Source organism: Oncorhynchus gorbuscha, linkage group LG14 (assembly GCF_021184085.1).
Source record: "Oncorhynchus gorbuscha isolate QuinsamMale2020 ecotype Even-year linkage group LG14, OgorEven_v1.0, whole genome shotgun sequence".
Taxonomy (NCBI): Eukaryota; Metazoa; Chordata; class Actinopteri; order Salmoniformes; family Salmonidae; genus Oncorhynchus; species Oncorhynchus gorbuscha.
This window is the reverse complement of record NC_060186.1, coordinates 37,378,721-37,404,169: the sequence shown is the minus strand read 5'-3', so window position 1 is coordinate 37,404,169 and position 25,449 is coordinate 37,378,721. Positions and strand designations below refer to the sequence as shown.

General features: G+C 43.1%; 1 protein-coding gene across 6 annotated transcripts in view; it reads left to right on the top strand.

The window, feature by feature from the left end:
- The window catches only part of arid1b (AT rich interactive domain 1B (SWI1-like)), a 116,024-nt gene that overhangs the window by 34,521 nt on the left and 56,054 nt on the right, over positions 1 to 25,449 (top strand). For 4 of the 6 annotated variants that reach the window (XM_046297944.1, XM_046297945.1, XM_046297943.1 and 1 more), the window contains one exon: positions 11,993 to 12,103. The exons of the other annotated variants lie outside the window; for them this stretch is intronic. In XM_046297944.1, the coding sequence (XP_046153900.1) occupies positions 11,993 to 12,103 (111 nt within the window). The remainder of the gene's footprint in view (positions 1 to 11,992; positions 12,104 to 25,449) is intronic. 6 annotated transcript variants of the gene reach the window in all.

The following is a 25,449-nucleotide window of genomic DNA, read 5'->3' as shown; positions in this document are numbered from 1 at the left end:
AGGCAGTTTTGGAGTGGTGGCTTCTTCCTTGCTGAGTGGCCTTTCAGGTTATGTCGATATAGGACTCATTTTACTGTGTATAAATATACTTGTGTACCTGTTTCCTTTTTACCTAGAGCCTATTCTTGTAGGGTGTTGCTATAGACCACAGAGTGCTAAAAGTCAGTATTTGTATTATATTTGTGAAATGCTTGATAATGTATGTGATATCAACAGAGGTATATTTTCTGTGAGACCTAAATATTGACTGTTTATCATCAATCTGTCCACTCAATTTTTTTTTACTGAGTTTACTTGTCACAGGTGAAGAGAGGATGTTCTCAGCTTTGTGCAGGTATATTTTACAACCAAGAAATTGATGGATTCGAGATATGGAGTGCGCGAAATGAGCATTTGCCATTGTGAGCGCATTGGTCTCTATGAGCACATCGGTCTCATTGACTCTCAGACTATCCCGCAGGTGAAGAAGCAGGATGCGGGGATCTTGGTCTGCGGTTGTGAGGCCAGCTGGATGTACTGCCAAATTTTCTAAAATGCTGTCGGGAGGCAGACATTCCCGCAGTCAGCATGCCAACTGCATGCTCCCTCAACTTGAGACTGTGTGTTGTGTGACAAAACTGCACATTTTAGTGGCCTTTTAATTGTCCTCAGCACCTGTGTAATGATCATGCTTGTTAGTCAGCTTCTTGATATGCCACACCTGTCAGGTGGATGGATTATCTTGGCAAAGGAGAAATGCTCACTAACTGGGATGTAAACAAATTTGTGCACACAATTTGAGAGAAATAGGCTTTTAGTGTGTACGGAACATTTCTGGTATTTATTTTTTGGGGGAACACTTTTTTATATTTTTGTTCAGTGTATATTTAGAGGTAGTGATCTCGCTAATGCTTTCTATAAATATGGGAATATTAGCAGGTTTGTGGAGCACACAGACCTCAATTGGTATTGAATTGCATTTCAAATGGTATTAAAGGTCTTACATCTTAAATTCTAAACCAAAATGATTTCATTTCAGTTGACTAAGACGAGACAATTATCTCTGTAAATAAATCTGACAAAGTGGACTGGACAAGAGTTTTTGGAGAGATTGAGAGCTTTTCAGTGATAAGCACAATTATTATTTGCAGCACAGATGCACAGTTCTGTTCAGCAGTGGGAAGGAAACTCCACACCTGGCACACACACCGACATCAGCTAGTGAACTGCGGGGGAGCAAGCGATGTGTGGGCAGACAGTTTCCCCTTCCGATTAGACCCATTGCGCAGGCGACCCTTTCTTCTCCGTAGCTAACCAGTCACCACCAGCCTTCTAATTAGCTGCCCTTTACATGGTTAAGAAACACACGCTGCTATACTAAATTCAAAATAATAGCTGCATTGAGTTTAATAGTAAAACAACTGTCTCGCTATGTTTCTCTCCCCCTGAGTATAGAAAAGCAGGCGGTCTTTGAATTTGTAGTCTCGCTCAACCCTCCCACTTTCTGCACTGCATTTCATAGCCAGGTTCTGAAGCCAACGTAGCAAAGTCTCCCTTGTTTCCTCTGTGAAGACTGCTTGATTCTAGCCCTTACCATTCAAAAGATATGACCCATAATACTGACGCTGTGTTTTTTTTCTTTCTATCATGCATTAATAGGCAGCATTTTTACATTCATGAAGCATATTGCTGTTCTAAAACTAGGCTACTTGTGGACCGGGCCATAAACTATTTGTTTAGGAGACAACTTGTTCAATAATTTTACCACGCTAGCTATAGCTAACAACCTGGGGCGGGTTCAGCTGGACGCAACGATTTTGGAACATTCAGATAGAAATATGCTATGTAGAACACACGTGTGTCTCTGACATGTTGACATGGATGTTCGAAAACGTTTTGCAACGGAACGTGGCCCTGATAACATTACCAGTATTCTATATGCAAACATTTGGTGGCACAGAAAGAAAGGAAAAGGGATGGCAAGCAATTTATTGACTAAATCCTTCTTGCCACTACACTATATCTGACTGGGTAAATCACTTTATGTTGAGTTAATGTGGACCCAGTGACTCAGATTTGAGCACTTCGACCAGGACTCGAGCACTGGGGCATGGACTTCAGCCATAGGTGTCTCTGACTCGGACTTGAGCACAGGGGGCTCGAGGTTGTGACTCAACTACATCACTGGGTGAAACAGTCATTACCCAGTGGGCACACACTGGTTGAATACATTTCATTTCAATGAAATGACGTTGAACCAACGTGGAATAGGCATTGAATTGACGTCTGCCCAGTGGGTAGCTCTCGTTCAGTCATTAGACACCAATGTGGCTGCGGTGCCTGTGGAACGTTGATAACAATGGCAATGACCGAGTGACGGAGGGGCAACCCACACTACTTTGCTAATACTTTGCTGCACCATCTGGTGATTGTGCTACCTCTCTCTTTCGTTCACTCGTTCTGTGTGTGTGTGTGTGTGTGTCTGTGCAAGATCTACAGTATTTAGGCTGGTTTAGGTATTTACATGACCAGATAATTAATATATTCTTGTATGTGTCATATTTCTGCTGTTGGAAGAGAATAGGATGTTATACGGAAAAGTATGTTGCTAGGACAAGGCTATGTATATTTGTGCACATGGAAGTCGGTGAACATTCAGATAGAAATATGCTATGTAAAACAAACATGTCTCTCTATGTTGATTAAGGAATTATGTCTCTATTCAAAGATGGCGCCGAGGAACATGGCTGACGTTTTTCATTCTCCCAACCAATTGTACTATTTTTTTTTTTTTTTTGTAACTTGTTTTTTAAACTTATTGTGTAGATAATGTTGCTGCTCTTATGTTGAAAATTACTTCTGGACATCAGAACAGTGATTACTTGACGTGGACTGGAAGAAACCTTTTCCTTTAACGAGTCCAACGAGAAGGATATCCTGCTTTCACTGGAACAGGCCCAGATCCACACCTTTTGTGTGAAGAAACGACTCACGAAAAGGGGCCGCAGATCGGGCAGCCTTCTGAGAATCCGTAGGCGAGCGAGTGAACTCCCACTGCCATCTGTTCTTCTTGCTAACGTGCAATCATTGGAAAATAAAATTGATGGATGACCTACGATTTAAGATTATCCTACCAATGGGACATCAGAAACTGTAACATCTTATGTTTCACAGAGGCGTGGCTGAAAGACGATACGGACAATATAGAGCTAGCGGAATTGTCCATGCATCGGCAGAACAGACGCTACCTCTGGTAGATGAGGGGTGGGGGTGTGTGTCTATTTGTCAACTGCTGGTGCGCAATGTCTAATATTAAAGAAGTCTCGATGTATTACTTGCCTGAGCTAGAATGCCGTATGATAAGCTGTAGACCACACTATCTACCAAGAGAGTTGTCATCGATATTATTCGTAGCAGTCTATTTACCACCACAGAATGAAACTGGCACTAAGACCGCTCTCAACCAACTCTATAAGGCCATAAGCAAAGAAGAAAATGCTCACCCAGAAGTGGCGCTCCTAGTGGCTGGGGACCTTAATGCAGGCAAACTAAAATCAGTTTTACCAAATTTTTATCAGCATGTCACATGCAAACCAGAGGGGGAAAAAATCATAGACCATCTTTACTCTACACACAGAGATGCATACAAAGCTCTCCCCCGCCCTCCATTTGGCAAATCTGACCATAATTATATCCTCCTGATTCCTGCTTAGAAACAAAAACTAAAGCAGGAAGTACCTGTGACTCGCTCAATATGGAAGTGGTCAGTTGATGCAGGTGCTACACTACAGGACTGTTTTGCTAGCACAGACTGGAATATGCTATGGGATTCATCCAATGGCATTGAGGAATACACCACCCCAGTCATCGGCTTCATCAATAAGTGCATCGACGACGTCGTCCCCACAGTGACTGTACATGCATATCCCAACCAGAAGCCATGGATTACAGGCAACATCCGCATCGAGCTAAAGGCTAGAGCTGCCACTTTCAAGGAGTGGGAGATTAATCCGGACGCTTATTAGAAATCCCGCTATGCCCTCAGACGAACCATCAAACAAGCAAAGCGTCAATACAGGATTAATATTGCATCCTACTACACCAGCTTAATGTGGCAGGGCTAGAAAACTTTTACAAAGGGAAACCCAGATGCGAGCTGCCCAGTGACGAAAGTCTACCAGACGAGCTAAATGCCTTTTTATGTTAGCTTCGAGGCAAGCAACACTGAAGCATGCACAAGAGCACCTGCTGTTCTGGATGACTGTGTGATAATGCTCTCTGTAGCCGATGTGAACAAAACCTTTAAACAGGTCAACAACATTCACAAAGCCGCTGGGCCAGACGGATTACCCTGAACCTCTCCCTGATGAGTCTGTAATACCTTTATTTTAAGCAGACCACCATAGTCCCTGTGCCCAAGGAAGCGACGGTAACCTGCCTAAATGATTACCGCCCCGTGGCACTCATGTCGGTAGCCATGAAGTGCTTTGAAAGGCTGGTCATGGCTCACATCAACAGCATCGTCCCGGACACCCTAGACCCACAACAATTTGCACACCGCCCCAACAGATCCACATATGACGCAATCTCAATCGCACTCCACACTGCCAATTTCTCACCTTGACAAAAGGAACACCTATGTGAGAATGCTGTTCATTGACTACAGCTCAGCGTTCAACACCATAGTGCCCACAAAGCTCATCACTAAGCTAATGACTCTGGGACTAAACGCCTTCCTCTTCAATTGGATCCTGGACTTCCTGACAGGCCGCCCCCGGGATGGTAAGAGTAGGCAACAACACGCTGATACTCTGCCATGCTGATACTTAACACTGGGGCCCCTCAGGGGTGTGTACTTACTCCCCTCCTGTATTCCATATTCACCCACGACTGCGTGGACAAACATGACTCCAGCACCATCCTTAAGTATGCTGATGACAACAATGGTAGGCCTGATCACCGAAAACAATGAGACGGCCTATAGGGAGAACTGGCCAGGTGCCAGGACAACAACCTCTCCCTCAATGTGAGCAAGACAAAGGAGCTGATCGTGGACTACAAGAAATGGTGGGCCAAACAGGCCCCCATTAACATTGACAGGGCTATAGCGGAGCGGGTCGAGAGTTTCAAGTTCCTTGGTGTCCACATCACTAACAATGGTGGTCCAAACATACCAAGACAGTTGTGAAGAAGGCACGACATAACGTCTTCCCCCTCAGGAGAAAAGATTTGGTATGGGTCATCAGATCCAAATGACAAAAATGTAACTAAGACGTAACAATATTTTAGTCAAAATGACTAAAACTCAGCTAAATCTAAAAAAGTGTGGTGTACTGGCTTGAGCCATTGTTTTTTGTTTTTACTACTGACTTCCCACTGACCTTGGATAAAGCTTGTGTCTATGTACACTGTCGGCTCAATAGTATACACGTCAGCTAGGACAGTAAAATAAATAACTGACACCTTTAACATAGAGCTCCAGTCAGTTTTAGAATGGGTAACTGGCAATAAGCTGGTGCTAAATATCGCAGAAACGAAAAGCATTGTTTTTGGGACAAATCACTCGCTCAACTCTAAACCTCATCTAGGTTTATATTATTCAATAATGTGACGATTGAGAAAGTTGAGGCTAAACTGCTGGGTGTAATCGTAGATAGCAAGCGGTCATGGTCAAAACATATAGACTCCCTTGTCTGCTAAAATGGGTCTGCCCATGATACGGTGTTGCTTAAGGAAACCAGTCCTACGGGCCCTAATTTTGTCGTACCTGGACTACTGCCCAGTTGTGTGGTCAGATGCTGCAAAGAAGGACATGGGAAAATTTGCAGTTGGTCTAGAACAGAGCAGCGCGTATTACACTTCGATGTACACGGGGAGCGAATGTCAGTAATATGCATGTCAATCTCTCCTGGCTCCAAAGTTAAGGAGAGATTGACTGCGTCACTATTGGTCTTTTGTGTGAGCTGTTAAAGGTACCGAACTGTCTGTTCAAGCTTTTGGCACACAGTTCAGGCACTCATTGGTACCACACAGGACATGCAACCAGAGGTCTCTTCACAGTCCCCAGGTCCAGAACAGAGGCTGGGAAACGCACATTATTAAATAAAGCCATGACTAAATAGATCCCTTTGCCACCCCAGGTAACTCAAGCTAGCAATAAAACCAGATAAACGAACACAATACGGCACGACGACGACGGGGACTGTGAAGACACACAAACGTTTATGTATTTTGCATTGCATTATGTAGTAATATGTGATACGTGGTTGTCTCACCAGGCAATCTTGAGATGAATGCAGTAGCTGTGCGTAGCTCTGCTGAATGGCTAAATTGTAATGTAAATGTACTGCTATGTATTTTATTTGTCGTGTTTCCTATTTGGACCCCAGTAAGAGTAGCTGCTGCCTCTGCAGTAGCTAATTGGAGAGCCTAATAACCACTAAATACTTCCGAAATGATCACGATTAAATGATGAACAGGGCGCTTGCTTATGATGTATTCTTGAGCACCCAGAGGACAGCTGCTTTGGGGAATAATAGCATGTGTATTTTACACTTCTTATTGCCCATACATTTCTAATGTATGTTCCCTTTACCTCAAATGCATAAAGTGCCCGTCAGCCAGAGTTACTGCCACGTTTGGCCATGGCTCGGCATTGCCGCTTTGATGAGCTTGCATCCCAACTGGCACCCTATTCCCTACATGGTAGACTACCTTTGGCCAGAGCGTTATGAGTCCTGGTCATAAGTAGTGCCTGCCCTATGTCGGGAATAGGGTGCCATTTGGGATGCAGCCATAGTCTGTGATGCTGTTGCCACAGGATGAATTCTGTTTAATTCCCTTACATCATGCATCCCTCGCCGTACTTCAAACAAATTCCCTCTGAACATATTTCATTACTGTTGCAGCCAAGCCTTTCAAAAGCAAAGGAATCATCTTTCATGTGTAAGCTATGAGTAATATCGCTCTCTGCCAGTCTGCCTGGTAAAGCTAAGAGCTTGTAGAGTACTTCTATGCATTTACACAGTACGAACATCTCAAATGACCGAGAAACATTAAAATAATGGAAACAACTGACACGGCTAAATTTCATCTCTAATTTTTTCTATTACGCGTGTAAACCCCAAATCCAGCTTATGCATCTACAGCTGAAACCCATATTCATCCCCATATATGCAGAACTCCAGTAGACATTGGGGGTAGAGTTGGCCTCTTGCTGGCTGCATACTTTCACTACGATGCGTTTCCCACGCGTGCCTGTCCCAGACACACTCACTCACTCACTCACTCACTCACTCACTCACTCACTCACTCACTCACTCACTCACTCACTCAGACACAATACACTGCCCGCTCCTCTCCTCTGGTCCTTCCTGCCTGTTAGTGTTCTTTATCATGCCAGAGCAGCTGTTCCATACGATCGGCGTGTCAGCGAGCACACCAGAGCACTGATATCGTCAGTGTTAACACTGACCTGGCCGTGACCCAGCGATCACGGTACTCCACTTGAGTAAACCTCGCCAGCCAGCCCTCGTCTGTCTGCAAACATTTCACCAGGCTAACAGCCGCACAGCACTAGTTTGTACTGCACTTTTTCTCCGCACCCCATTTCAAACAGACTCGGATTCTCAATGAACTGGCTGTGGGTTATTGGTTAGGTGCAGTTTGTATACACACGCACATTTTCAGATGTATGCTAAGCATAGAAAGCCCTCAGTCATACTTTTTAGTACTTTTTTTCCCCCTCCTGAGTATTTGCTTACCTCAGGAAATGGTGGGCTCTCGTTTGAGGAAATCCTACAAAAGTAAATTAACCGCAGAAGATTTAATATCCTCTAAGTCACTGGGTGGCAGGCCAGCTCATATTAATCTGTATGATTTAAATAAACAAAAAAGTACAAATCATCCCTTCTCTGTTCCATGTGTGAGCTCTTTGGGATTGAAGGCAGTTTGTTTTGGTGGGTTGTAGTCACCTTCCTGGCTGAGACTGCAGTGCTTAACATTTTAACACAGCATTTACCATTTGAATCCAGTATTTACTATTGATGGGGGGGATCTCTACTTCCATATCGTGATCCTGTGTGGCTTAGTTGGTAGAGCATGGCGCTTGCAACGTCACAGTTGTAGGTTCGATTTCCACAGGGGCCTGCTATGAAACAAGTAAGAATGTATACACTCACTACAGTAAGTCGCTCTGGATAAAAGACTAACAAGTGTCTGCTAAAAGTCTAAAATGTAATAATGTGATATTTTTTAAATACCGTAATTTCCGGACTATAAGCCGCTACTTTTTTCCCACGCTTTGAACCTCGCGGTTTATACAATGACGTGGCTAATTTATGGATTTTTCCCGCTTTCGCAAGATTCATGCCGCCAGAAAACTGAGCACCGTCACATAACGTGACGTAAATCGAGCGCGCTCAAACTTCCCATCATTCTGAATACGGTAGTCATTTTGTCTCCCTCGTCATGGCAAAGACACAGAGAAATGCATATGATGCAGCTTTCAAGTTGAAGGCGATCTATCTGGCTGTTGGAAAAGGAAATAGAGCTGCTGACAGCGTGGAGCATTGTCAAAAAATCCACTATCATCAACGGGTTTCGAAAGGCTGGACTGCTGCGTGTTGAAGAGAGCAGCGATCAAACATCGGATGAAGCAATTCTGAGGCTATTCAACTCCGACACCAAAGGAGATGACTTCAGTGGTTTCAGTGCATAGGAGGAGGAAGAATAGTGATCAATGACTTACTTGGTACACTACTGTTTACTGCTATTTTTAAATATTTTTTGTTACAAGCCGTGTTTCGTTTAAAGGCTGTGTAAAGTTCAGTTGTTTCAATGTACCGGTAGGCACCTGTGGCTTATAGACATGTGCGGCTTATTTATGTACAAAATACATTTAAAAAATATTAAATCACTGGGTGCGGTTTATATTCAGGTGCGCTTAATAGTCCAGAAATGAAGGTATATTGCCATGGCTGATCCAAACTGGTTTTCTCATGGCTGTTTCCTGTCCCTCTGCAGCAGACATATGGCTGAGCTATATGTTTCCCAAATAAAATCCCAGTATCAAATGGCAATACAGTGCCTACAGAAAGTATTCACACCCCTTACCTTTTCCCACATTTTGTTGTGTTGTAAGTCGCTCTGGATAAGAGCGTCTGCTAAATGACTTAAATGTAATGTAATGTGTTCCAGCCTGAATTTAAAATGGATTGCATTTAAGATGTATCACTGACCTACACACAATACCCCATAATGTCAAAGTGTAATGTTTTATAGATTATTTTCTCAAAATAATACAAAATGAAATGCTGAAATCTCTTGAGTCATTAAGTATTCAACCCCTTTGTTATGGTAAGCCTAAATACTGTTCAGGAGCAAACATTTGCTGAACAAGTCACATAAGTTGCATGGACTCTGTACAATAATGGTGTTTTAAACATTTATTTTTTTATGACTACCTCATCTGTTCCCTACACATACAATTACAGTATCTGTAAGGTCCCTCAGTTGAGCAGTGAATTTCAAACACAGGTTTTCCAAAGCCTCGCAAACAAGGGCACCTAAAAAAAGGAAACATTGACTATCCCATGGTGAAGTTATTAATCACACTTTGGATGGTGTATCAATGCACCCAGTCACTACAAAGATACAGGCGTCCTTCCTTCCTACCTCCGTTGCCAGAGAGGGAAAGCTGACAGCTGACATGTCTTCCACATTTAACCCCAACCCTTCTGAATCAGAGGAAGGAAACCCCCTCAGGGATTTCATCATGAGGCCAATGGTGACTTTAAAACCGAGTTTCATGCCTGTGATAGAACTGAGGATGGATCAACAACATTGTAGTTTCTCCGCAATACTAACCTAGTTGACAGTGAAAAGGACGACGGCTGTAAAGATATTCCGAAAACATGCATCCAGTTTGCAACAAGGCACTAAAGTAATAATGCAAAAAAGTGGCAAAACAATTAACTTTGTGCTGAATACAATGTTATGTTTGGGGAAATCCAATACAACAGAGTACCACTCCATTGTTTTTCAAACATAGTGGCTGCTGCATCATGTTATGGGTTTGCTTTGTAATTGTTAAGGACTGAGGAGTTTTTCAGGATAAAAAAAATAAACTGCATGGTGTTAAGCACAGGCAAAATCTTAGAGGAAAACCTGGTTGTCTGCTTTCCACCAGACACTGGGAGATGAATTCACCTTCCAGCAGGACAATAACCTAAAACACAAGGCCAGATCTACACTGGAGTGCTTACCAATAAGACAGTGACTGTTCCTGAGTGGCCGAGTTAGTTTTGATTTAAATCTAAGACTAGAAAATGGTTGTCTGGCAATGATCAACAACCTGTTTGACACACTTTTTTGAAAAGAATGAGTAAATATTTCTCAATCCAGGTGTGCTTAGATTTACCCAGTAAAGTCTCACAGCTGTAATCGCTGCCAAAGGTGCATCTACAAAGTATTTACTCGGTGTGAAAAATTTGACATTTTGTTTTTCATTTTCAGTAAATCTGCAAATATTTCTAAAAACATGTTTCACTTTGTCATTATGGAGTATATTGTGTGTAGATGGTTGAGAGGGGAAAATATATATTTAATCCATTTTGAATTCAGGCTGTAAAACAACTAAATGTGGAATAAGTTAATGGAAATGAATACTTTCTGAAGGCACTGTACATATACTCCGAACAAAAATATAAATGCAACATGAAAAGTGTTGGTCCCATGTTTCATGAGCTGAAATTAAAGATCTCAGAAATGTTCCATACACCGTATTTCTCTCTAGTTTTGTGCACACATTTGTTTACATCCTTGTATGTGAGCATTTATCCTTTGCCAAGATAATCCATCCACCTGACAGGTGTGGCATGTCAAGAAGCTGATTAAGCCACATGATTGTTACACAGGAGCACCTTGTGCTGGGGGCAATTAAAGGCCACTCTAAAATGTGCAGTTTTGTCACAACACAATGCCACAGATGTCTCAAGTTTTGAGGGAGCATGCAATGTGAATGTTGACTGCAGAAATGTCCACTAGAGCTGTTGCCAGAGAATTTAATGTTAATTTCTTTACCATAAGCTGCCTCCAACGTCTTTTTTGAGAATTTGGCAGTACGTCCAACCGGCTTCACAACCGCAGAACACATGTAACCGTGTTAGCCCAGGACCCCCAAATCCGGCTCGTATGAGACCAGCCACCCTGACAGCTGATGAAACTGAGGAATATTTTTGTCTGTAATAAAGCCCTTTATGTGGAGAAAAACTCATTGTTACAGGCCCAGCCAGTCTCCCCAGTGGGTGGACCTGGCTCACAAGTGGGTGGGCCTATGCACTCACAGGCCCACCAATAACTGCTCCTCTGCCGAGTCATGTGAAATCCATACATTAGGGGCTAATTAATTTATTTAATTTGACTGATTTCCTTATATGAACTGTAACTCTTTAAAATGGTTGCATTTTGCATTTATTTCTGTTCAGTATTGAATCGTGAGAAACTCAATTCATGTCGTATCGGCACCTAAGTATCGTGATATTATATCGTAAGGTCCCTGGCAATTCCCAGCACTAGTATTTACCATGTAAAAACAGTATTATGATACTTGCGGCGTCAAATCCAGTGATTTTTCCTTAGACACGTCCAGACCCAGTTACAGGCTTTACACTGATTGTGCTGGAGACTATGGGATAGTGTTACCACCACTCTCTGCCTGTTCTTTGAGAGTGGCATGCATAACCCAGTGTGTGTCCTGCTTACCGAACCAGAGGAAGAATCGTGATACATGCCTTCATAGGGAAGAGTGGGGTGGGGCATTTCAAATGTCAGCAGAAATGGATTAGGCCAAAGTTTAATTTCTGTTTCACTTCTCCCTCTCCCTGCAAACCCTCAACTCTCGTTCTCTCTTTACCTTTTCTATATATCCTCTTCTCTTTCTCACGCTCCGTCTCACTCGCTCTCTCGCCGCCTCCCTATCTCCGATCTCGCCCCCCCTTCTCTGTCTGTATAGGATGTGTCACAGGAGGGCTATGGCAACAGGGGCCAGTCTGCTATGACCCCTGAGAAGCCCAACCATGAGGAGATGGGCCTCAGCCAGCAGGACAGACCTTCCAGTCTACCTGTAAGTCCACTTCACAGTATCTGGAAAAACACCAGAAAACCTCAGTCATACACACTGCAAAATCTGCTGTAATTCTGCTTCACAGCCACTGGAAAGGCATCTTGTGAAGCACAGTACCACAAAAGGTGCTCAATACTGAGGGAAAAGCTACAGCAACACACACACATACACACACAATCTGTGTGTCAGCCCACCCATTGCATATTTATTGCAGGGCAGGAGCCATGTCCTTGACACTTGTCTGGGCTGACATGACCTTTTGGGTCCTTGCCACTGCTTTAACAAGACCACAAGGCTTCAACTGGGCCCAACATCAGGCTCAGTCTGTAAAACAACACTCTTCGCGCTGTCACCTATTACTGAGGCACGGGCCAGATTCCCCCACAGTGACTGGAAACCTGGACTAAGTCTTAAATGACACCCTATTTCCATATAAAGTGCACTACTTTTGAAAAGGGTCCCTCTGGTCAAAAGTGGTGCATGATGTAGGGAATTAGGGTGTCATTTGGGAAACAACCCTAGTTGTTCAATGCCAGTCTCCCACTGAGGGCTGGTTCTCCATTTCTCCATTTCAGGCCTTATTTGCTTTCTCATGGAGGAGCTCAGCTCTCAGCCTTTTTCCTCTAACGTTACTCCTCTTTCTCTGCTGCAGTCTCTCCTCTGCGGCTCTTCAGTGCTCCACTGAGCTGTCGGCACGCCATTGGAGCACAGGAATGTCAGTCAGGGTGGGCCCACGGCTCTCTGAGCCAATCGGCGCTTTTCCTCGTTGCTCCCATGAACACCCCCCCCCCCCCCCCCCTTCTGTGTCATAGAACAGGACTAGTAGATTTTACTGTTCATTTCATTGCTAATGACCATGCTTAGCTGTTAATGTTTGGACTTGTACCAATAAGCATAGCTAGAATAGAACCCCCCCCCCCACCACCACTTTTCCTCTTTTACTCCTGAGAGGGAAAAATCATTATGGAGGTCAACTTAAGAGTAATTTTAGCAAAAGAATATGTAAGGCCAATCCGAGCAGCCGAGGTGTACACTGGGAATCTCATCGCTGGATACGATTTCAAAGAGTAATTTGGATTGATTACAGTGTGCTATCCTGTTTTGGTCTCATGATTCTCTTGGGCAACATTCAGGCAGGGTTTAAAGATGCCCTTCTTTCTCTGTGCTCTAAATAGAAAGCATGGGAGCCCAACTGTGTTGATGGCATATTGCCAGCCAGCTCTTTAAAGATCTCCAGCTGAGACACAGACTGGAGACACATTTGAGTATTTATTTATCATCTCACATTGGAGTCATGCACTTAGCGCCTGATAAACCTGTGTGTGTCTCAGTCAGTGTGTCTGTCTCTGTATGGATAGCTGATGGGTTAGCTGAGGACCGTAAGAGGCCTACCACTGAGTGTTGTAGACATGCTGCGTGACCTGCGGCTTTGGGCAGACTGATGACATGCAGAGTGTGTGCAGGCAGGATCCTTTTATTTATAAAGCACTCACTGTGTCATCACGGAACAATGGCATAGGGAACCCCGCCAAAGAATACAATTTCCAAGATTTTTTTTTTTTTTTTTACACTGACTGTCCACTGTTGCTTGTCCTTGACTCTCACAGGTATTATTTAGTAGTGTTATATTACAGTAATATTCTTCAGAACAAAAAAAAATCTTGTTCGTAACCCTGTCCACACTTTCATATTTGTCTATGTCAGGGGTTCCCAAACTGCAGGCGCACCCCCATATGGGGCGGCAACGTTTCCTGGGGGGAGCGGAATTTTCCTTGATTTCACGAGCAAAACATTTGTTTTTGTTTTTTACAACTCGCGATTATTTATACCTACAAGTACCTGTCAAAAGTTTGGACACACCTACTCATTCCAGGGTTTTTCTTTATTTTTTACTATTTTCTACATTGTAGAATAATAGTGAAAACATCAAAACTATGAAATAACACATGAAATTGTGTAGTAACCCCCCCAAAAAGTTATTTTAGCTTCTTCAAAGTAGCCACCCTTTGTCTTGATGACAGCTTTGAACACTCTTGGCGTTATCCCAACCAGCTTCATGAGATAGTCACCTGGAATGCATTTCAATTAACAGGTGTGCCTCGTTAAAAGTTAATTTGTGGAATTTCTTTCCTTAATGAGTTTGAGCCAATCGCTTGTGTTGTGACAAGGTAGGGGTGGTATACAGAAGATAGCCCTATTTGGTAAAATACCAAGTCCATATTATGGCAAGAACAGCTCAAATAAGCGAAGCGAAACAACAGTCCATTACTTTAAGACATGAAGGTCAGTCAATACGGAACATTTCAAGAACTTAAAAAGTTTATTCAAGTGCAGTCGCAAAAACCATCAAGCGCTATGATGAAACTGTCTCTCACTCTTGGCAAGACGTGACTCCACATGGGAATATCTTTGGTTTGTCTCTTAAGACATTCAGAAGCTGAGCTACGAACTAAAGTCGAAGAGTCAAAGAAATTGGACTTTGCTTGGGAAGCGATCTTCTACAATCTGTGACTCTATCGCCATCATTTGATCGAATCACTTTTTGTAAAAGAGAATATGTATAATCAAATTGAGGGTTTATAATAATTATAAAACATATTTGGTAGCTCAACATTAAGGGAAATCAGGTCGAGACTTTCTTTTCCTTATCCATTATTATCATTTAAATAACTTATCTAAAAGATGTCATGAGTCTTGTTAAACTACGTATAATCGCAGGAAATGAGCTTCAAAACAACCATTTTTGTGTGTCCCTCAAATAAAACAAAATTAACAAGGCGGTGTTGTCTTTAATCAGTGGTGGAAAAAGTACCCAATTGTCATACTTGAGTAAAAGTATAGATGCCTTAATAGAAAGTTACTCAAGTAAAAGTCAGCCAGTAAAATACTAGAGTAAAAGTATTGGGTTTTAAATATACTTAAGTATCAAAAGTAAATATAATTGCTCAAATATACTTAAGTATCAATAATTTCAAATTCCTTATTACCATTTTCTTTTTACATTTTTTTAATGTTTATGTATGGATAGCCAGGGTCACACTCCAACGCTCAGACATTATTTAGAAAAGATGCATTTGTGTTTAGTGAGTCCACCAGGCCAGAGGCAGTAGGGATGACCACATGTTCTCTTGATAAGTTCTTGAATTTGACAATTTTCCTGTCCTGCTAAGCATTTAAATATAACGAGTACTTTTGGTTGTCAGGGAAAATGTATGGAGTGAAAAGTACAATGTTTTTTTAGGAATGTAGTGAAGTAAAAGTAGTCAGAAATATAAAAAGTAAAGTACAGATGCCCCCCCCCGAAAATACATTAAAAAACATTTGTAATTTTTTAAATGTGATAAAGGATGCCTTGGGGAACCCCTGGTCTATGACTACCAAAGGTCATTTTGTTGAAACTTGTTTGGACCAGACCTGCATGCTGATACTTCCAATGCTTCTGCTGATTTTTCATTGGGTTGTCTATGTGAAGGCAAAGCACACTGTCCTCCTCAGATATAGCAGTGATCCCACCCCCAGGGTAAGTGTAGTGTCTACAGCTGTATCGTAGTAGCTCATCCTGTCACTGCCACAGCCAGCCTTATTCCTTATATAGTGAACTATAAAAGGAATAGGGTGCCGTTTGGGAAGCACACCCTGTTACAGCTACCAGCAACCCAGCTGGGTCTTTAGTTAATCACCAGCTGCCAATCCAGGAACCACCGGCCTAGTGATGGGGGATGAATCGATCAAGTTTCATACCGCAGTATTATTTCTGACGATATTATATAGATACTTTGACTAAAAGTATTGATTTGTAAAAAATTATATGTATATTTGATTTATTTATGCTAGGTAGCGTTAGCTACAGTAGCACTAGTCAGCTGTACCTGCACCAAAACTCCGATATTTTTCACCCTATAGCTTGTTCTCCGTATTATTTTTAAATAATGAGTCAACTTGTTTTCAGCACTTTTATTTCCATGACTGATAAACATGTTTTCTCACGCTCTCTCTCTCTCTCGTCTCTCTCTTGTCCTTCACTTTTTCCACATTTTGTTACATTAAAATAGATCGAAAAGTTTTTCTTCCCTCATCAATCTACACACAAATACCCCATAATGATAAAGCAAAAACAGGTTTGTAGGCATTTTTGCGAAATTGATAGAATTTATATAACATTTAAGTATTGATACCCTTCACCCAGTACTTTGTTGAAGAACATTTGTCAGCGATTCCAGCCTTGATTCTTCTTCGTTATGACGCTACAAGCTGGGCACACCTGTATTCGGGGAGTTTCTCCCATTCTTCTCTGTAGATCCTCTCAATCTCTGTTAGGTTGGATGGGGAGCATCGCTGCACAGCTATTTTCAGGTCTCTTTCAAGTCCGGGCTCTGGCTGGGCCACTCAAGGACATTGAGACATGCCCCAAAGCCACTCCTGCGTTGTCTTGGCTATTTGCTTAGGGTCGTTGTCCTGTTGGAAGGTGACCCTTTGCCCCAGTCTGAGGTCCTGAGCGCTCTGGAGCAGGTTTTTGCAATCAAGAATCTCTGTTCTTTGCGTCATTCATCTTTCCACCGATCCTAACTAGTCTCCCAGTCCCTGCCACTGAAAAACATCCCCACAGCATGATGCTGCCACCACCATGCTTCACCGTAGGGACGATGCCAGGTTTCCTTCAGACGTGACTCTTGGCATTCAGGCTAAAGAGTTCAATCTTGGTTTCATCAGACCAGGCTTGGTGGCCAGCTCTAGAAAGAGTCTTGGTGGTTCCAAACTTCTTCCATTTAAGAATGATGGTTACCACTGTGTTCTTGGGGACATTCAATGCTGCTGAATGTTTTTGGAACCCTTCCCCAGATCTGTGCCTCGACACAATCCTGTCTCGGAGCTCTACGGACAATTCCTTCAACCTCATTACTTGTTTTTTGCTCTGATAAGCACTGCCAACTGTGTGACCTTATATAGACAGGTGTGTGCCTTTCCAAATCATGTCCAATCAATTGAATTTACCACATTTGGACTCCAAGTTGGAAACAGGATGCATCTGAGCTCAATTTTGAGTCTCATTGCAAAGGGTCTGAATACGTATGTAAATAACGTATTTCTATTTTATTTTTAATAAATGTGCAAACATTTCTAAAACCCAGTTTTTGCTTTGTCATTGTGTGTGTGTGTGTGTGTGTGTGTGTGTGTGTGTGTGTGTGTGTGTGTGTGTGTGTGTGTGTGTGTGTGTGTGTGTGTGTGTGTGTGTGTGTGTGTGTGTGTGTGTGTGTGTGTGTGTGTGTGTGTGTGTGTGTGTGTGTGTGTGTGTGTGTGTGTATATTGATGAGGAAATGTTTTTATTTAATGGATTTTAGAATAAGGCTGTAACAAATTGTGGAAAAAGTCCAGGGGTCTGAATACCTTCCAAATGAACTGTAACATCAAATTGCAATGAAATCTAAGTTTAAAATATAAAATAGTGAGAATCTAAATGCATATCGTATCGGGATAATATCGTATTGTGATGTCCCTGTCAATTCCCAGCGCTTCGCATCCTATTCCATATAATGTGCACTACTTTTGAGCAGGGCCCTGCCGGCCCTGGTCCAAAGTAATGCACTGCATTTAGAATAGTGTGCCATTTGGGATTCAATACTGAAGCAACACTCCGCTGCCTGCCTGTACCTCAGAGCTCTCCCTCTTCCTCTTTACTCTGCCCGCTGTTACCACTCCTCCTCAGGCTGCCTTTGAAGTTAACCGCCACTGGTGTTGCCATGGCGACAGGGCTGAGAAAACAGCCCCCTCAAAAATATGCATATTAAAGCAACTGATTGATGTACTAATCACATTATTCTTCATATGGTATTTGTTATTATTGAGGTTGTCCCCCCCACCCCGATTTGCTTGTTTATATTTTTGTTTATTGCGGCATTTGAGCCCAAATGTGGTATATTATATAGTTTGAAGAACATTTTGTACTGCCAGTGAATCATCTGGGCCAGTGTATTTTATCAGTAAAGCATTTCACCACCACCTAGTTTTCTTACTGTTGATCAGATTTTTATGTCATCAATATTCCCAATGGAAGTCTCTGATTGGATGTTGCTGACTTTGGACACTATGCAGAATATGATTGGTATTGGAGTTCCACAATGTTGATTTAAATTACTAGTTGAAACCATCATTAAATTTAAAATCAACAATTTCTCTGGAAAGGGTTGAGGCGTGTGTTCCACTTAGATAATTATTTACAATCTGGTTTTAACCAGTGTTGCCACGCTGCCCCTTGTTTTTCAAGTGTCACACTTTTTAATTGAAGACAGTGATGTTAAACTCTCTCGGCAACTGGGGTTTCTTTTCAAGGCCTAATCAAATCCACCTCGTCCTTTCTGGCGCCGGTGTAAACAGGCCATGCTGGATGCTCCTTCGGGAACTGGGAGGGAGGCGGCAACTGCCAGGCTTTGAACGGCACCCTTAAATCTTTTCCACCCCCCCAAGGCACAGCATAGCGTGGGCTGATCTGGCCTCTGCTCTGGGTGCATCCCAAAATGGCACCCCCTATTCTCTATATTGCATGTTACTTTTGACCAGGACCCATAGTGCTTTGGTCAAAAGTAGTGCACTACGGAGGAAATTTTTTTTGGGGGGGGGGTGATCATGGCTTCCCCCAGCACTAATAGAGAGAAAAAGACGACACACACACACACACACACACACACACACACACACACACACACACACACACACACACACACACACACACACACACACACACACACACACACACACACACACACACACACACACACACACACACACACACACACACACACACACACACACACACACAGCTCAGAAACATGGCTTTCTGTAAACAAACAATAAAAGACAGCTTTGAGGATTTGGCGTGGTTGCTTCAAGTCTTAGGATGGTTGAAAAAATAGGTTTTATGTTGTTTTTACTCAATTCGGCCTCCTCGTCACCTTTTTCAATCCATCTCAAGGTGAGTTGTGAGCAAACAGCTGGTATGTGCAGTGCATTCGGAAAGTATTCAGACCCCTTCACTTTTTCCATATTTGTTTTACCTTTTTAACGTGGATTAAAGACACATTTTCCCTCATCAATCTACACACTACCCCATTATGACATAGCAAAAACAATTTTACAAAATGTATTATAAAAAAATACCTTATTTACATAATTATTTAGAACCTTTGCTATGAGACTCGAAATTGAGCTCAGGTGCATCGTGTTTCCGTTTCATCCTTGATGTTTCTAAAACTTGGTAAATTCAATTGATTGGACATGATTTGGAAAGGCACACACCGGTCAGAGCAGAAACCAAGCCATGAGGTTGAAGGAATTATTGAGGCACAGATCTGGGGAAGGGTATCCAAACATTTCTGCAGCATTGGAAGTCCCCAAGAAGACAGTGGCCTCCATCATTCTTAAATGGAAGACGTTTGGAACCACCAAGGGTCTTCCTAGAGCTGGCCACCCAGCCAAACTAAGCAATCGGGGGAGAAGGGCCTTGGTCAGGGACGTGACCAAGAATCTGATGGTCACTGTTGACAGAGCTCCTCTGTGGAGATGGGAGAACCTTCCAGAAGGACAACCATCTTTGCAATGCTCCACCAATTAGGCCTTCATGGTTGTTTGGCCAGACGGAAGTCACTCCTCAGTAAAAGGCACATGACAGCCCGCTTGGAGTTTTCCAAAAGGCAACTAAATGACTGACTAAGACACAATATTCCCTTGGTCTGATAAAACCAAGATTGAAATCTTTAGCCTGAATACCAAGCGTCACATCTGGAGGAAACCTGGCACCATCCCTACGGTGAAGCATGGTGGTGGCGGCATCATGCTGTGGGGATGTTCTTCAGCGGCAGGGACTGTGAAACTAGTCACGATCGAGGGAAAGATGAACGGAACAAAGTACACAGAGATCCTTGATGAAAATCTGCTCCAGAGTGCTCAGGACCTCAGGCTGGGGCAAAGGTTCGCCTTCCCACAGGACAACGATCCTAAGCACACAGCCAAGACAATGCCGGAGTGGCTTCGGGGCAAGTCTCTGAATGTCCTTGAGTGGCCCAGACTTGAACCTGATCTAACATCACTGGAGAGACCTGAGAATAGCTGTGCAGCGACGCTCCCCATCCAACTTGACAGCTTGAGAGGATCTGCAGAGAGGAATGGGAGAAACGCCCCAAGTACATGTGTGCCAAGCGTGTAGCGTCATACCCAAGAAGACTTGAGGCTGTAATTACTGCCAAAGGCGCTTCAACAAGTACTGAGGAAAGGGTCTGAATACTTATGTAAATGTAATTCTCTACACTAGCTTGTTTTTATCACAAACTGAAATTAGGCAAACTTTTTGAATTTTAGCAACCAGAAAATGGCAGAGTTATTTTCTGCATAGTGCATCTTTAATGAAAAGAAGTGCCTAAAAGTTAATGAATGTTTTTAGGAGTGATCCCTGCTCAATCAAGCACAATCCTTAGATGCGACAAAAATGTTCAGCTGCCCCTTTAAGGGATCGGCCGTTAGTGGTAACTTGGGCATTAGCTTGTCTATAATGAAAATAATCTGACTGTGATTCCTTCCAAGTAGCAAGGAGTTGCAACAAACTCAAACTAACATTGAAAAACAAGTGTGTGAATAAAATGGGATAACTGGACAAGAAACACTAGGACAAATTCACACTTAGTAGCCTTTCATGTCAATTGGGCCTACAGATAAATGTTATAAAACTGTTCCCAAATGCTCTGTGTGAACACCTGCCAACGTGGCTGGTGAAATAGGCATTCTTACCTGTCAATCTACCCACTTTTGGCATGTGTTAATTTCCACCCCTGGTTCCTATGTCACACTTCCTCGGTCGTGTCCCATAATCTCTTGACTAGGATTATATAATCAAGATTATATAATCAAATTTAAGAAAACAAGGCTATGTAAGATATATAAGATTGTATTTGTGTATAAATTTGCTCATACTCAATGTCTTTTGTTAAACTATTTGAAGCTGAAGAAGTAAGACACTTCGCCGACAGTTAGTCTAATTTGAACTACATCTCCTGCATCCGTGTTAGTATGCTGGATCGTACCTGCTCGAGTTAAGGACTCACACAAGGGTAAGAACCTGTTAATTACAGGCCGTTGGTTTTATATTATTTTATATATATATATTTATATATATATATATATTTTACTAAACGTTGCCAACCAGTAAAAATAAATTAAAGACTGGCAGGCGGTCTCAAGTGAGACTTTATACAGCTAGTGGGAATTAGTAGTTGTAGTTCATGTGTGTTCCAACCTTTTGGCTTTGTGCTTCTTCTTGGCCATCAAATAATTATAAAACTGGCATATGGGAGGTAAATTCACTCGGAAACACATATAGATTTTAATATCTTGAATTTCTTTGATGCAAATTTGATCTTTGTTTTTGGCTTAATAAAAAACCAGGATCCAGGAAGTGTCACTTTGATACCGAATTAGAACAGCTCCTACGCAGCACTGCTCTGGGCTATCAGACACACGCGGTAGGCTTTCAGACTCCGAGCTCGGGAACCAAGCTCGAGCGCTGGACCACTGTGTGTGTGTGTGTGTGTGTGTGTGTGTGTGTGTGTGTGTGTGTGTGTGTGTGTGTGTGTGTGTGTGTGTGTGTGTGTGTGTGTGTGTGTGTGTGTGTGTGTGTGTGTGTGTGTTGCGTGTCATAGTAGTGTCTGAGTTTGGAAGTAGTACTGTGAGTTTGTTTCACAGCCTGAATGGTTTTCCTACCTCTCAGTGCTCTCTTTTGCATGTGATAACAATAGACAGGTCATGAAGCGTTTACATACAGAGCTGTAACAATTGATGTCGCCGTTCACCTTACAAGAGAGTTACCATCAATTACCATGATGGAATAGATATGCCACACCTTTTGGAGAGATAGTAGATTGGAACTAACAGAGCTGGATAGTGAATCTAGCCCACAACAGGAGTTACAACCAGTGACACAAGACATGATGGAAGAGTCACGTGGGTGAGCTGCCAGTATAAAATATGCAGCAGGCAGCAACTGTTATTTTGTCTAGATTGCGGTGTCTACATAGCCACTTTAAACATGGCTGCTTTAGTGATAAGCTGGCATTTTGCCCCACCAACCAATAACCAGCCTTTTTGTTCAAGAAAAAGCCCTGTCCCATTCCTAGTATGCCACAAAACACATGATGAAGGATTATGGATCGTTTTATTTACTAGTGGTGTCTAAGTATAAACCAATGGTAAAAAGAAATGTCTGGCAACAGCACCTGGTTCTCTATGGGAGGGAGCAGAGTGAGGCCAGATGGATCTAAGTGAATTACTCCTCTGTTTCCCTCTGGGTGTGTCCCAAATGGCACTACTTTTGATTAGGGAATAGGGTGACATTTGGGACGCCGACACGGCGTTTCTCTGTTTTATGAAGGCAGGCAGCAGTAGCCACTAATCTAGTGGGGAGAGGGTACAGAGTGGCTTGTCTCACTGAGTGACTGATAGTCTCTCAGCACTAAGTGCATTTGCATCCTGCTAGTCCCTTCAGCCAACCTGAATGTCATCAGGCCTGCTTTATGCCTACTCTGGCCTCTTCATAAAGACAGACTGGTGGAAGCATGGGATGTAGCCCAGAATGTTGTCCAAATGGCACCCTATTCCCTATATAGGGCACTGCTTTTGACCAGAGCACTATTGCCCCTGATCAAAAGTAGTGGACTATATAAGGAACTGTGTGCCATTTTGGTGCACTGTTTACCCACTGTGTGGTCTCATAACATATTTGGGCCTCTATGCCATTTCATTTGAAGTGAGCTCGCATAGACGTAAGTCTGTTTTGTCAATATGGTGTGAAAGGTGGACACTGGTGGCTTCTATGCGTGTGGCTAGCAAGTCACACTCATTCAAAATGCAGATCCTCGCAGATGAACCTCCGCTTCAGATAAACCTCTGGCTAGTTACACTCTGATCAATCAAATCTGTAGTTATTCAAGTGTCCTGAATTTTAAAAAACTGCATAGGATACACATTCACTCATGGTTGTGTCCCAAACGGTGTCCTATTTCCTGTATAGTGTGGGAATTAGGTGCCATTTTGGACGAGCTTCAACAGAACCCATAGCGTTAGGTGCCCAGAATAAGAACAGCTTGGGCTACACTTTCTCCCATGTTTGGTGCATTGTTCACTGGGTGAGAGAAGTATTCTGAGTTCTTCAGCTGATCTCTCATCACGGGCCTTCAAAGGCCTTTTCTATCCCTTTCATCTCTTTCTCCGAAGTCAGCTTAAGATGGGAGATTGATTAGTCATCCTTAACTGTAAGCTCGCCTGGAGTGATCATCAGATCCATTAGGGGAAAGAAACATTATTTCTCATCTGCTTTATGAGAGGCATTGGGAGTTCGTGCTGTACTCCATCGTTGTTCCAAATGGCCTCCTGTTCCCTATATAGTCCCTATGAGCTCTGGTCAAAAGTAGTGCAATATATAGGGAATAGGGTGCCATTTGGGATACATCTGGCCCAGATGGAGATCAGTGGCGATGAGGGGAAACTACTGACGAGGCCGAGTACGGAAGAGAACAGTGGTGGGGTGCTGGGATGGAAATGGTGACGCATTCAACCCTCTAATGCTGTAATGCATTAGTGGATACTCAGACTGGTCTCAGGGGAGGCCTGTCGGTTTTGACTAGCAGAAGTGACTTTTCATAGTAGGTTAGGGGAACTTGCGCAGCAGGTTAGGAGAATTCAAGTGGCAGGTTAGGAAAAGGGTTCGGGTTAGCTAAAATTGCCCCCAACACGACTCAAACATATCTAGCTACAACCAGGTCTGCCCTGAGAACAGTCTTGGTTTCCACTAATGTGTTTCTGCTCCTCTTGTCTCATCAACCCTTGCTCTCTCTCGTTCTCTCTTGTTCTCTCTTTCATAAGCACACACTCATACATCCATACTAGGAGTTTCTGTTGATGTGTTGCCCTTATAACCTATATCCTCCAGGTTTCCATCTGTTTGTTTTTCTCCTCTCCCTCATGTGTTCTGTTCTACGGCTCCTACAGGAAACACTCTTAGCCTTGGCTTTTGTGAACCCTGTACACTAGTGATGCGCAGGTTGACTCATAAGGGTTAACATATGGTTAAAATATGCAGTGTTCAGGGGAGATCTTGACAGAAAAGGAGTTACTTGTCAATCTAAGAATATTTTGTAACTTTGCCAGGATTACAGTGGATTGTGAAAATATTCACACCCCCCCCCCTGACATTTCCTATTTTGTTGGAATTACAATAGATTTTGGGAAGGGGTTGTAATATCATTTGATTTACACAACATGCCTTCCACTTTGAAGATGCAAAATATTTTTGGTGAAACTAACAAGAAATAAGACAAAAAACTGAACTTGAGCGTGCATAACTATTCACCCCCCAAAGGCAATACTTTGTAGAGCCACCTTTTGCAGCAATTACAGCTACAAGTCTCTTGGGGTATGTCTTTTTAAGCTTGGCACATCTAGCCACTGGGATTCTTGCCCATTCTTCAAGGCAAAACTGCTCCAGCTCCTTCAAGTTGGATGGGTTCCGCTGGTCTACAGCAATCTTTAAGTCATACCACAGATTCTCAATTGGACAGAGGTCTGGGCTTTGTCTAGGCCATTCCAAGACATTTAAATGTTTCCATTTCCATTTCCATTTAAGTCATTTAGCAGACGCTCTTATCCAGAGCGACTTACAAATTGGTGCATTCACCTTATGACATCCAGTGGAACAGTCACTTTACAATAGTGCATCTAAATCTTAAGGGGGGGGGGTGAGAGGGATTACTTATCCTATCCTAGGTATTCCTTAAAGAGGTGGGGTTTCAGGTTTCTCCGGAAGGTGGTGATTGACTCCGCTGTCCTGGCGTCGTGAGGGAGTTTGTTCCACCATTGGGGGGCCAGGGCAGCGAACAGTTTTGACTGGGCTGAGCGGGAGCTGTACTTCCTCAGTGGTAGGGAGGCGAGCAGGCCAGAGGTGGATGAACGCAGTGCCCTTGTTTGGGTGTAGGGCCTGATCAGAGCCTGGAGGTACTGAGGTGCCGTTCCCCTCACAGCTCCGTAGGCAAGCACCATGGTCTTGTAGCGGATGCGAGCTTCAACTGGAAGCCAGTGGAGAGAACGGAGGAGCGGGGTGACGTGAGAGAACTTGGGAAGGTTGAACACCAGACGGGCTACGGCGTTCTGGATGAGTTGAAGGGGTTTAATGGCACAGGCAGGGAGCCCAGCCAACAGCGAGTTGCAGTAATCCAGACGGGAGATGACAAGTGCCTGGATTAGGACCTGCGCCGCTTCCTGTGTGAGGCAGGGTCGTACTCTGCGGATGTTGTAGAGCATGAACCTACAGG